Below are 13,483 nucleotides of genomic sequence, written 5' to 3'. Positions count from 1 at the left end.
GTCCTGTATCCGACCCTTGTCGCCGCGTGCTGTCAGGACTCAGTGTCGAGAAGCGTCTTGTTTCGGGCATCCTCCACCACCCACGTTCGCTTGCCCACCCATCTTTGTCCGCAGTCCCGCTCCCTCCTCCTTTCATGGCCGACTCCTCCGCACAACCTCAGCAACTCCTGAGGAAGCATTCGCTGCAGTATTCGTCGTCGTCGCTTGGCCACCAATCATCCCAAGGCCCGCCCAAGCTACGCAGAAGCGCCTCGGCTGCCGTCCGCTCCCAGTACAACACGTCGTCGCACACGACCAATCAATCTCGCCGGCCGACCCATCCCAATCTTGCGCGCGACACCTCCGAGCCCGAGTTGCGCTCCCACAACGGCCTCTCCTACAATCACCTCGCAAATCTCGCAGAGCACGCTGCCGACGAAAACCCCCAGCTGCGTGTCGTACCGCCGGACGGTGCAGCTCGTCCGGACTCCATCTCGCTCTTCAGCGCCGCCTCGCACTCGATTTCTCCCTCTCCCATCGGCTTATCTGCACCCCACTCTGCAAACGCCCAAGCCATCCCTACCCAGCCCAAACGCCCCTCGATTTCCCTCAGGTCGCAGACCGCTGGCTCACGCTTCAACTCATTGCGACACTCAACCAGCTTCCGACTCACTCGCAACAACTCGTCCGCCGGTCCTATGGACAGCCTGTCACCCCGTCCCGAGAGTTCGAAACGCCTTAGTGACGAGCTGAAGGCCAAGAAGAAGAGTACTTTCAGCATATCTAGCTTGTTCAAGTCTCCCGGCCGACCCACCATCTCCGCTCCTGAGAACCCTGTCCACATCACCCATGTCGGCGTCGACAACCGCACCGGTGAATTCACTGTAAGTTCCTCAGACGCCCCAGTCACAACATGGGCTAATTCACTAATTCTTTCAGGGTCTCCCTCGTGAATGGCAAAGCATTCTGGCCAGCGCTGGTATTTCCGAGCAGGAGCAAAAACGTGACCCAAAGGCAATTGTCGACATCGTTACCTTCTACAAGGAGAACGCGGAGAAGAACCCTGAAGATGGCATCTGGCAGAAGTTTGGACAGGCTCATGCGCGCGACACACCTCAGCACATGTCACCCCCGAGCGGCCTTACATCGCCAATAGTCACACCTGGCTCAGGCTTCAACTCACTTGTCAGCCCCCCTCAAAGTCCTCGCTTCCCACCCAACAACGAGGATAGCTTCGAGAACCCGAGAGCTGCTCCTCCTGTCCCGCGTAATGTCGGTCTCGGTCTTGGTCCTATGTCTCCTACTATGCCCAGTGGAAACACCATTCCTCTGCGTGCAGCTCCACGTCCTCCTGGTGCAACTCCTCTCAACACCGGTATGGCTCCTGCTCGCGCTGCCCCCGCTGTTCCTGGTACAACCTCACCTCAGCAGCAGAAGCCCCAGGAGGAATATCCTGCTGTTCAATATGCTCCTCCGACTATCAACGAAGTTTCACAGCCTCCGACTTCCCGCTCAAGATCAAATACCGCGACACAGGCGCAACAGTACCAGCCTCAAGTTGGTACCGCATCACCTTACGCGTATCAGCAACAGCAGCAACAGGCTATGGCTGCCGCTCAGGCAGCGCTCCACCAGACATCTCTTGAACGCAAGCAGAGCCAGCGTACTCCTCAAACAAACCAGCATGTCCAAATCCCGAATCCTCAAGCTGTTCCTATGCCCAGCCAAGAAGCTCGTGTTGGTCCTGTCCCTCGCCCAAGGCAACGCCCTCAGCGCCAAAGTCAACAGCAGAATGGCGAAATTATTGCAAAGCTCAACGCAATCTGTACACCTGCGGATCCTACAAAGAAATATCGCAACCTCAACAAGATTGGCCAAGGTGCTTCTGGTGGTGTCTTCACTGCCTATGAAGTTGGTACAAACAAGTGTGTCGCTATCAAGCAGATGAACCTGGAACAACAACCTAAGAAGGATTTGATCATCAACGAGATTCTGGTCATGAAGGACAGCAAGCACAAGAACATTGTCAACTTCATGGACAGCTACTTGGTCAAGGGCGACTTGTGGGTAGTAATGGAGTACATGGAGGGTGGTAGTCTGACAGATGTGGTTACCTTCAACATGATGTCTGAGCCCCAAATTGCAGCCGTGTGTCGCGAGGTATGTTGTAATCATTTGAGTTTTTCGAGTGTGATCACTGACAATTATCCAGACTCTGCACGGTCTTCAATTTCTCCACTCAAAGGGAGTCATTCATCGCGATATCAAATCAGATAACATCCTGTTATCGCTCGAAGGAAATATCAAGCTGAGTATGTGGTACTGATACACGATGGAGAAGCAATGACTAACCACATGCAGCCGACTTTGGTTTCTGTGCACAAATCAACGAGTCTCAACACAAGCGTACTACCATGGTCGGCACGCCGTATTGGATGGCGCCCGAGGTCGTGACACGAAAGGAGTACGGCCGCAAGATTGATATCTGGTCACTCGGAATCATGGCCATTGAAATGATCGAGGGCGAGCCACCATACCTCAACGAATCACCTCTGAGAGCTTTGTATCTGATTGCGACTAATGGTACGCCTCAAATCAAGGCTGAGGAGGAACTGACACCCATTTTCCGCGACTTCCTTGCCTTTGCACTCAAGGTTGATCCCGACAAGCGAGCTAGCGCACACGACTTGCTCATGGTAAGCTTTGCCGACGCGTAGCAATAGCTATAGAATATTCACTAACATGATTTTCAGCATCAATTCATCCAAACGGCAGAGCCGCTGGCAACGCTTTCACCTCTCGTACGATCGGCCCGCCAGGCAAGGGCTGAGGAACGAAAGAACAAGGGCATCTGATCGACATCGCACATTATCTGAACTGCACGACGGTTCGAGCATTTCTGAGCATTTAAATAACGGGCGATTTTCTTTTTCTCTTCTATGAGGTACGACATGGCCATCACTGAGATGTAGATGTATCTCTTCTGACATGAGGCTCTGGAAAGTCTGGGCCATACCTGAGTCCAGGCTCAGAGGCTAGGTAGTGTCAAGGTATGGCCGATGAAGAATTCTTTTCCTTTTCTGGTGGGTGTCAAGCACCTATGATCTGGTGTGTTGACTTTCACACCGGTAGCATTACAGGGCGAGAGTAAATGGGGAGAGCAATGGGCGTTTACAGGCGAATGATTGCTTTCGAAGACATCACATGGATGTGTCGCTATATCAAAGAAATCCTACCACAGGAAAATATAGCTGAGTTTCATTGCACATTTCAACAACAATGCCGTCCAGTCCATGTGTTGTTGAGGCGAGACCTTGGCCACTCTGTGAGATGTCCAAACTTGGGTTGTGTAGGTACTGTACTCATGACATGAATTTGAAGAGCTCTCGAGATCCTCGAAACCGCTTTGATTAAACACTCTCACGGCAGACAACTTGGTCGAGGGGGAGGCAGTGCGATCTGATAGTGGCAGTGAACAAAATATTGCGTGGCCTTCAGGCAGATATGCTTGTCAATGCTTGGTGGTGGCGGCGAGTTTATGAGGCAGACAGCTCGGCAATGACGTGCGGTTGGACTCCGGGGTGTTCACATGCCCTCGTTGCGGAGAGCGACCTAACAACTCGACTAGACATCTTTGTGCTCAGGCAGCAACATAGGAATTTTGTTTCCAGCAAGTGAGAAAGACAACTGCTCTAGATCAACCCCTGCGAATAAACAGAGCCGGCATGTTTCGCGCTCAGGCAAACACATTCGACGAGGTCGTCAGTGAGTGGCTGCTCCCGTACAACGACGTAGCTATGTATCGACACAGTGGACTAATAGTGCAATCACAGCCAAGGCGACGGACGAGAACTTGACATCGGAGAACTGGGCTCTCATCCTCGATGTATGCGATCGCGTGTCGACATCGCCCACCGGGCCCCAGTCTGTCACGGCTGCCTTGATCAAGCGCCTCGCCCACCGCAACGCCAACGTCCAGCTGTATACCCTCGAGCTCGCCAATGCTCTGTCGCAAAACTGCGGTGCACCCATTCACCGAGAGCTATCCTCCCGTTCCTTCACCGAAGCCCTTCTTCGTCTGGCCGCCGATCGCAATACACACCAGCAAGTCAAGAGCAAGATCCTCGAGCGCATGCAAGAATGGAAAGACATGTTCAAGGGAGACGCCGATCTGGGTATCATGGAGCAAGCCTACGACAAGCTGCGCTCTTCAAATCCCGGTCTTGCTCCTCCAAGCAAGCCCGTCAAGCGACAAATCGAGGACACAGACCGTCGCAAGGAAGAGGAAGAGCTGCAAATGGCACTTGCCTTGAGTCTGAAGGACAAGGGCTCTCAACCTGAACCTGAGGCTTCCTCGGCAACTTCTCCTCAGCCTCAAGCTGATGCCCAACAAGGCACGACAGCCGCCACTGTCAGCCGAGTCAAGGCTCTCTACGACTTCATTCCTTCTGAGCCTGGTGAGCTGGCCTTTAAGAAGGGCGATGTCATTGCCGTGATTGAATCGGTATACAAGGACTGGTGGAAAGGATCTTTGCGTGGACAGACTGGTATCTTCCCGCTGAACTACGTTGAAAAGCTGCAAGATCCTACGAGAGAGGAGCTTGAAAGAGATGCTCAGACCGAGGCCGATGTCTTCTCACAAATCAGGAATGTCGAGAAGTTGTTGGCTCTGCTCAGTGTCAAGGGAGAGAACTCGCGGGACACAGGCAGCGAAGACGAGATCACTGATCTGTACAACCAGACCTTGTCAATCCGACCCAAGTTAATTGAGCTCATTGGAAAGTACTCGCAGAAGAAGGGTGAGTTGCTTGAACATGCGAGAGCGAGAACTTGATACTGACGCTCGACAGATGAGTTCACGCAGCTGAATGAGAAGTTCATCAAGGCTCGTCGTGATTACGAAGCCCTTTTGGAATCATCCATGTCACAACCACAATACGCCGCCCCTGCCAGACAACATTCTGGGGGCTACTACAACCCCTATCCTCCAATGCAATCTGGCTACCCTCCACAGGGCCCTCCCCCTGACCAGCGCTTCTACAACCAACCACCACCCTCCGAGGCACCTCAAAACGCTTACTCCTATCCTCCCCCAATGAGCAACCCATCGGCCACTCCAGCACCGGCCCCCTTCCACTTTCTTCCCAATGGTGCTCCACCACCGGAAGCTCGTCAAAGCCCTAAGCCCATGGGTCCCGGTCCAAGCGCTCCTCCAGGAGATGGTGCATACAACCCGAACATGCATCCCTACAACAACCGCCCTCAAAGTATTCACACTCTAAACTCGGGAAACCCGCAAGAGCTCAGCACGAGTGCGTACGAAAGCCCGACTGATGGTCGCAACAATGTTTATGGTGCAGGTGCCCCGGTACCAGCACCCCTGAACTACACTTCTACACCGCAGCCTCAACAACCAACAAACGCACCCCCTGCTCCTCCACAGCAACAGCAGATGCCGATCAGACAACGTACTTCGAGCTTTGAAAGTCCGACTTCCGCATACTCGGCTCAAGCACCTCAGGATACAGCAACCACCTCATACCCTGCACAATACCCGCCCCAGCAGCATGGCAACCAGTCTTATACCAGTCTGGGAGGTGGCCAACCTTCTGCACCGCCTACATCGGCACCAGCTTATCAGGCATACAACCCTCAGGGTGCACCACCACAGGGACAGCAACAGCCACCTCAGCAGCAGTACGCACCACCAGCTGGAGGTGACGATGCTAGCGACTACTACCGCTAGACGCGGGAGGAAGCGCAAACGCAGTTACATGCTCGCAGTCGTCGTCGCAAAGTGATGTTTAGGGAGTAGCCACTGTTATCTCCATGCGAAATTCCTTGACCTTTATGTACTCAGCAGACCTTATATCCAAAGTATATCCTCCTTCACCATGTGTACTCGTATGTTATCTCACTGTTTGGTCTACTGGACTCCCAAAATTTGATCGTGAAAACGGATTCAAAATATGTAAATTGTCAACCCAATTGCCAAAAATATAGCTCCTTGTTTACTGAAGAATAGGCACAGTCGTTTAGGAAGTAGAACGCCTTTCTGTGTCGCTATGGTTGGAGAATTCAAAACTCCCCCTGCTCTTTGAGCTTGCATCTGCGCAAGGCTCGCAATCTCTCATGGTCAATTGCTCTCTTTCTGCCCGGGATCAAGAGAGTACTCGGGGTATCTTTCTCAATGCTCTCTCAAGTACCCAGGCCTTTCGCTTTCACTTTTTCTGCTCTCTGTCGTCCAGTAATTCCTTTCCCTTCCACTCTACTCATAACCAATCAAGGCGACAAGACAAGAGCAAACATTTACTGCTTGTCAGCACCGTTGGCCTGAAGGTAAGAGTAGGCAAAGTAAGCCAAAGCACCACCGACGAGGAGGATGGCGTAAAGACCGGCACCCAGACCGGCGGCATCGGGACCGCTTGTCTTGGTGGAAGTGGGCTGGGCGGAGGACTTGGGTGCAGGGTCGCCGGGCTGGCGCTTGACGGTGCCGACGAGGAGGCCCTCGAGGATTTCGCGGGCTTCGTCGCTGTGGCCGACGTCTTCGAAGGCTTCGGTGGCGTCTTGGCCGCCGACGTCGAGCATTACTTCTTCACCACCGCTGTTGTGAGAGGCTGGTTAGCGTGGTGTTTTCCTTGCTTTCTTTGTCTTGAGAGAGGGGGTGGTGTAGTGGGTGTGGGATTCCTTTTTCTTGTGGTACTCTGTGCAAGAGTGGGGTTTTGGGTGGGGTTTGGTAGGGAGTTGGGAGGATTGGGCGCTTCGTTGGAGAAGCTCAATGGGAGAGGTATGGAGGAAACGTACGGGTGCTCATCGACGAAGCTTGTGCAGTTGTAGACCTTGTCGTGAACGACCATGAAGAGGTCCTGAGATGCGTTAGCCGAGGGTGTCTTTGGACAAGTTGGTTGTGCGTTTGTTGAGTATGTTGGCAGCGCGCACACGTTCCACTTCTCCCATACATTTGCTCCTTCTCTTTCATGCGACTGCCAACTTCCTCGTGGATCTGCTCACCTTCTTGGTGTTGTGCTCGGAAATGTCCGAGTAGGTGAATTCTTGAGACATGGCGGCGGTTATATGTGGTGTGTGTTTATGGGGTCGACAAGGACGAGAGACCGAAGTGTATCAGAGTGAGAGCGAATGTGAGCGAGTCGGGAAAGGTGACAAGGGTCGTGGTATAGAGGAGCAGAGCAGGGACGAAGAAGTTGACAGTTTCTCTCAGACTCAGCAGATAATCGGCGCGGGCTATCAACTGATTTCCCCGGCTGCTTCGCTGCCACTGGTCCCCTTTGAAAATGCGCGCCTTCTGATTTGTTGAACGAAGCCCAGCCAAATCCCAGCCCTCTTCCCCCACATCGCGTCCCTTCTCCTTGTTCGGGCAAGTTCCAATCTGGAAACACTTTCCGCTGCGGCTTCCTTTCCACCCGTTCCGCTCTGAAGATTCTCAGACCATCTTGAGTTCCGCTCTCTTGTTCAAACTGATCATCCTTGACTTCCATCGGCATCCGATTGTCACAAAACATCAAGTCCTGTCGCCATGAGGGGTCACCGCCATATGCCCGAGGTTAATCTCCGCGACAGCCTCCTGTCTCGAAGCCTCTAATTTTGATTATCTTGTTCTCGGTCTCTTTGAACACGCAATATCCCGGCCACACCCCCCCAAGCTCGATTGTCGCGATATGTGCAGTCGGCAAGGCGAGGAGAATATTGACATGGAATACATACAGTATCTGGCCGGTTAACACAACGCATTGTTTTCACGTTTCGGTGTCATGCGTAAGTCCCCATAAACAACGAAGCGTGATCATTGAGGGACCTCATCTTGATCCACCCCATCTGAGCTCTCAGCGCGAGTTCGCAATCCAAGTTCAGAATCGTGCGTGACAACAGCTGACAACGGTAACCATTCACTCGACGCGGAGACAATGCCAGAACAGATGTGACATGTATCCGGACTACGAGTGACAGATTTGCCATCACACCTCCCCATGTGCAAAAGTTGAGTAGGAGGACTTCGTCCACAGAGAGCGACTGTTTGACGCCCTCCCTCTCCTTGGACCTAGCTCTACTTTCGAAAAACATCGTGCATTTTAAAAGCAGTATCGGTGACAAACTTGAGCACACGGAAGGCAGTTATCTGAGCAGACAAGGGGAGAACACTCTCCTGCAATAGGTAGGCACTTTTAGTAAGACCACAAGTGAACCTGATTTTCCAGTTTGATTCGATTCTCTTGTGTTCTATGTGAACGAACGCGCGAGGTCTTATAGGCTGGAGCTTGCAACTCGTCTCACTTTTGCTCTTGTTTGTCGTTCTTCATTCACCTTACTTCTATCGCGCGCTCTGCAAGGCACGCATCCAACATAGTTACCCCATCACATCAATTCAGAAGTCTGTGTGGTCTAGACTTTCAACACAACTGCCAACATGGAGAAACTTCAAACTGACGACATGCGCAACATGCTTGATGCCGTCGACGATCTTCGCTCAGTGGGCATCAACGATATCATTCCACTGCCTCAGATCGTCGTGTGCGGTGATCAATCATCCGGCAAGAGCTCACTCTTGGAAGCCTTGACAGGCATACCATTTCCTCGCGATGCTGGTAAGTTGTTCAGTCCGGTGGGCTCTCCTTGGATATTTGCTCGGTCCCCAACCCCTTTCTGCATTGCAGCAAGTGAAAGGCCTCTATGGCTTCAGAATCACAGAAGGCTGACGGTTTTGCTTCCTTACAGGCCTCTGCACTCGCTTCGCTACCCAGTTCGTCCTTCGTCACGCCAAGAAGGTTTCCATCTCCGTCAGCATCATACCTGGTACGAATCGCACCTCTGAAGAAGATCGCAAGCGCTTGGAGGACTTTGGCCAGGGAAAGACCTTCGAGCCAACCAAGCTAGCAGAGCTTGTCAACGAGGCCACTCAAGTTATGGGCCTTCCGCCTCTCTCTGCAAACCCGAACGACCGTCGTGCATTCTCTTACGACGTGCTCAGCATCGCAATCTCTGGGCCTGATCGCCCTTCAATCACACTGGTTGACACGCCTGGTCTCATCAAGTCCAAAGGAAAGTTTCAATCTGCTGAGGACATCAAGACAATCGAGAAGCTGGTCAAGTCATACATTGATCAAGACAGCACCATCCTCCTCGCTGTCCTTTCTGCTACGTATGGTCACGAACTCCAGCAGATACCTTCGATGATCAATAAGGCTGCCGTCCGTACACTCGGTGTCATTACCAAACCTGATGGCCCTGGATCAGACAGTGCACTAGAGTCGGCATACATGGATTTGGCTAGAAATCAGGAGATGCCTCTGGGTCACGGCTGGCATGTGGTCAAGAACAGGTATGCTATGTCCTTCTGCAAACGATTTGAATTACAACTAATGATTCGGCTAGATCAGAAAAGGAGATGCACTTCTCTGCATCGGAACGCGACCAAGCTGAAGACACATTCTTCTCTGGAAGCAAGTGGAAGGACTTGGGCTACAACAACATCGGAGTTCCCGCCCTCAAGGAACGTCTTGCTACCCTGCTCTACAAACACGTTCAGTCCGCCATACCTCATCTCCAGAAGAGCTTGAACGAGAAATTAGAGGAAGTGACCAACAAGCTTGACGAACTTGGTCCAGGTAGAGGCACAGTCTTGGAGCATCGCGGCCTTCTTGTCGACATCGCTTCCAAGTTCCAACGTCTCGTTGATGTCGCCGTCGATGGCAACTACAAGAAAGACCCGTTCTTTGGCATGTCCCCACGCAAGCAATCAGCTGAAATCGACACCGATGGTCGTCGCCTCAGGGCTCATGTACAGGAAGCCCACGGTCAATTCTCAGTGGCAATCCGTCGTCATGGATCCAGATTCAACATCACTCAGACTCCCAGCGAATGGGATATGAACGACAACGACCTGCTTGGTCCTGCCACTTTGATTTGGCCTTACAATGGTTACGCATCAAACCAGACAAAGCGGACTTACGAAGAGTACATCGCTCATGTTCACTCAGTCGAGCAACGCTTCCGCGGAGTCCAGCTGTCTGGTGTATTCAATCCTGATATTGTTGATGAGCTTTTCCATGAGCAGTCAGCCCGTTGGTCAGGTCTTGCCAAGGGTCATATCTCTAACTTCAATGAGCAGTGTTTCAAGTTCATTGGAAAGATCCTCTCGCAAATCGCTCCTCGAGACATAGCCGTAAGACTTGTCGAGAATGTTCGTCTCAAGCTCGCTCAGCATAAGAAGGAAGCTCTGCTGGCACTTGAGAGATTCCTTCTGGTCGAACGCGGTGTGCTCATGACCTACGACCCGGAGTTTACTGCTACAATCGAAAGAATCCGCGCTAAACGTCTGGAGCGCAAGGCTGATGAAGGCGCCAAGCGTCCTGTTGTTGAACCGCCTGTTGCGTCTGGCAACTTTGGCGGCTCCCCAGCTCGTGTCACGAAGGTTCCAAAGCTTGACATCAAAATTCCAATCAAGGTCGATGGCTTGGCTGCGGAGGATGCCCTTACCGTCAGCTGGGTGTACTATCGCAGTCAGCGTGAGCACTTCGTTGCCTACTTGACCAAACACATCATCGAGCCGTGCATGGTTGAAGCTCTGTCCAAAGCCATGTCACCCAAGGAGCTCGGAAGCATGACTGATGAAGAGACCTACTTGCTGGCTACTGAAGACGAGCAACTGGTTGAAGAGCGCAAGTCTCTCATCCGTAAGAAGGAGATACTGGAGCAGGGCAAGGCCAAGTTCGACATGGCTCTGAAGAAGAAGTGAAGTTATGGGCTGAGGGCTACGGTATTATGGTATGGTTTTCCACAAATCTCAGGCTGTGCTAGAAGCGCGTGACAGTTTCCACGTTCAATGATCTCAAAGTAGATGGATTCTGTGGTTTCTGTTGTAGTCAGTAGTAAACAGTCATCATTGCAATGCATGAACCTTTTCTGTTCCAGCTCAATTTCACCGAGGACCGAAAGACGAGCGATGGCTTGACTTTCAATGGAGTCATCTTCTTGGTTTGCTCGACTTGTTTCTGGTTGGCTGTTTTGGTAACCCCTATTCAAGGACCGGAACAGCCTCATGGCTAATCTCAAAGGTGTTCACAATATTTTGATGAGAGTGAGAGTATTAGGTATCGTCGGACGATGCGTCATCAGAGAACTGGGGTTTCAGATAACCTTCCTTCAGCGCCCCCTAATCGGATCGAAACGGCCTGTCAAAATGCACAAAGTTTTGTCGCTCAGACTAAGGATCCAGTGAGAGTCGAACCCACTCGCACTCTCAGTGGACGGGACCTTGGTTCGAATTGATTCTTGCCTTTTCACGTACATCTGTCGGAGCTACTCGTTTGACTGGAGCCGCACTGAAAGGCTTGTTACACAGTGACCCGAGCAGTGCCGGTATCATGGGCATTCTTGAACTCTTCGTAAAGCTGGGCCAAAGAATTGACCTCCACAGAGGCTGTGCCTGCGGTGGTAAGCAGGCCTTGGTGCTGGCGGTCGACTCCAGCGGCCACTTCTATGAGGGCGTCACGGGCATGGCGGTAGAGGGGAATGGAGTCGGGTCCGGGACCGCCTCCGACAACAGAAGGGCTGCTAGGACCCAGAATGTCCCAGACATCGTCTCGGACACTTGCCGCGAGCTTTTCATGCTCTGATCCATTGGACCAGGAAGGGGCGAAGTATGCGATAGTCGAGCACGACCTCGCCAGCACGGAGACCAATACCCAGCTCCATGACTTCTGCAGGCGTAAGTAGCTTCTGCTCGAGTTGCGGCCAAAGGGTCTGGCGAATCTTGTGTTAGCGTATGGAACCGTTAGAAGGAAGACGTACTACATACGCAGAGCTCCTTCACGGCCTCTCTGGCCTGGTCGTACCAGGTGTCGAGCTTGAGGTCCAAGACTCGCTCGATGTTGAGATTGTTGGTGATGGCAGGGCGGTGAGCCAGATCTCCAGCGTCTGCTCTTCTGATCAGGTCGCGCATGGCGCCTATGGCCCAGATGCCCTTGCCCTGACGATATGCGGCGCCGTACATGCTGAGTTGGTTTCCTAGGCTAATGCCTGGATGGCTGTTGATGCCTGGGTGTTTATTGGCGAGGGTGTTGGAGACAGATGCAGTAGTGACAGTTGACTTCCCTGTGAGCTCTCTCACGCGGTTGCGGTAGAGGATGGCCCAGCCTTGACGACGTTTCTCGCGATCTGCTTCGTCGTCGTGTTTGAAGTCTTCAAAGAAGAACACATCCTCCTTGTTGCAGTTCTTCAAAAGGCACACACTGGAGCCGTCCTCCAGGGCGATGAAAACGGCTGGCGGTGCACTCTTGATGTCGCCAACTTTGATGACCACTGCGACTCGTAAGGCTTTTGAGTTGGTCTGGATGACCTTGAGCTTGCGTGAGGGGTCCCAACAATGCTCAACATGTTGCTCCTGACGAGGTTTTTGCCGACCGGCGCTCTTTGTGAACGGAAACTGGAAGCATCACTCGGGTGCATACCTACCCACAGGCAAAGGCTGTGCTCAGTGGGGTCTAGCAGCGTCCCATCCTGGTCATGTGTCTCTAGCTCCTCAGGAGTGGGATCTACAGCGGGCGCAGATTCCCAGTCTGCTTCGCCAACTTGGCCTCCCCTCTCAACTTCATCATCTTCGTCCTGGTCTGCCGCATTTTCCTTTCCCTTTCCCTTTCCCTTTCCCTTTTCTCTGCTCTTTCGCTTCTTAGTGGCCTTGTTGGTAATGTGTCTGTGGTAGCGTAGAATGCGGTGCGCGGCGATCGCGGCAGTATTGATGCCATGGTCGTACGATCGGCTAAGTCCTCCTCTGCTGCGGTCCAGGGCGGCTCACATCTAACAGCATGAGTGGCTGCCCCGAGGTCACCCACTCCTCCTGCTGCAATTGAGATTAGGATAGGAGGTCGACGCAGGCCCTGGCTCTGTCTTGTTCGTCCACTGTACCATCAAACCTGATAGAGCTTTGGCCTCGACGATGAAGAAGCTCAGCGACTATATCAAGAAGTTCGGGGAAGCTAGAGAAGACGATAACCTTGGCACCTTGATCGTCCCTTTAGATTCGAGTGCTGAGAGCCCAATTGCGAAACACATTAGAGAGACGCACGACTTTGCCGGGGTCAAATGCAACCGGCCAAGCTGTGAGGATAGCACAATCTGGACTACCTACCAGAAGCTGGCTGAGCACAACGCAAGCCATTCCTGGCCGCCTCGAAAGTGCCCCATGAGTTGCAAGAGCAAGACCTTCTTCAAGGACAAGAATGGTCTCATGGCTCATCTCAAGGGTGTTCGTAACATGTTAAGTAAGGACGCAAGTGCAATGGCACAGCAGATCGAGGTTGAGGAAGAAGACTAAGTGGCCGAGCACAAAGCAAGCCATTCCTGCCCACTTCGAAAGTGTCCGACAAACTGCAAGAGCAAAATCTGTTAGAAAAGAACGACCTTATGTTGAACAACGATCTCCAGCGCATCTTACTCGACTCGAAACTGCTTGTCAGAATGCACAAACATTTTCCTTCCAAGATGAGGGTCC

At 52.5% G+C, this 13,483-nt stretch overlaps 5 protein-coding genes across 5 annotated transcripts; 2 read left to right on the top strand and 3 right to left on the bottom strand.

The window, feature by feature from the left end:
• Positions 1-3,704: 3,704 nt before the first annotated feature.
• On the top strand, positions 3,705-5,725 carry M438DRAFT_278875 (SH3 domain protein; the record flags this gene model as incomplete). Its single annotated transcript, XM_029901036.1, has 3 exons — positions 3,705-3,744; positions 3,813-4,778; positions 4,830-5,725. The coding sequence occupies 3 exons, from the start codon at positions 3,705-3,707 to the stop codon at positions 5,723-5,725; spliced, it is 1,902 nt and encodes a 633-aa protein (XP_029758176.1).
• Positions 5,726-6,288: 563 nt separating this feature from the next.
• On the bottom strand, positions 6,289-7,041 carry M438DRAFT_357501 (cytochrome b5; the record flags this gene model as incomplete). Its single annotated transcript, XM_029907176.1, has 3 exons — positions 6,289-6,583; positions 6,784-6,845; positions 6,991-7,041. 3 exons carry the CDS (start codon positions 7,039-7,041, stop codon positions 6,289-6,291), a joined length of 408 nt encoding a protein of 135 aa, XP_029758175.1.
• M438DRAFT_66574 (uncharacterized protein) lies at positions 6,934-7,623 on the bottom strand. The gene has a single exon (XM_029910234.1). It carries the CDS (start codon positions 7,497-7,499, stop codon positions 7,050-7,052), a length of 450 nt encoding a protein of 149 aa, XP_029758174.1. The 5' UTR covers positions 7,500-7,623; the 3' UTR covers positions 6,934-7,049.
• Positions 7,624-8,401: 778 nt separating this feature from the next.
• On the top strand, positions 8,402-10,802 carry M438DRAFT_367454 (uncharacterized protein; the record flags this gene model as incomplete). Its single annotated transcript, XM_029907957.1, has 3 exons — positions 8,402-8,579; positions 8,710-9,313; positions 9,367-10,802. 3 exons carry the CDS (start codon positions 8,402-8,404, stop codon positions 10,727-10,729), a joined length of 2,145 nt encoding a protein of 714 aa, XP_029758173.1. The 3' UTR covers positions 10,730-10,802.
• Positions 10,803-11,327: 525 nt separating this feature from the next.
• On the bottom strand, positions 11,328-13,228 carry M438DRAFT_357499 (uncharacterized protein; the record flags this gene model as incomplete). The annotated part of the gene is made up of 5 exons (XM_029907175.1): positions 11,328-11,693; positions 11,792-12,418; positions 12,448-12,782; positions 12,825-12,945; positions 13,058-13,228. 5 exons carry the CDS (start codon positions 13,226-13,228, stop codon positions 11,328-11,330), a joined length of 1,620 nt encoding a protein of 539 aa, XP_029758172.1.
• Positions 13,229-13,483: the final 255 nt, after the last annotated feature.

This window comes from Aureobasidium pullulans (assembly GCF_000721785.1).
Source record: "Aureobasidium pullulans EXF-150 unplaced genomic scaffold scaffold_16, whole genome shotgun sequence".
Lineage (NCBI taxonomy): Eukaryota > Fungi > Ascomycota > Dothideomycetes > Dothideales > Saccotheciaceae > Aureobasidium > Aureobasidium pullulans.
This window is presented reverse-complemented; position numbering and strand designations above follow the sequence as displayed.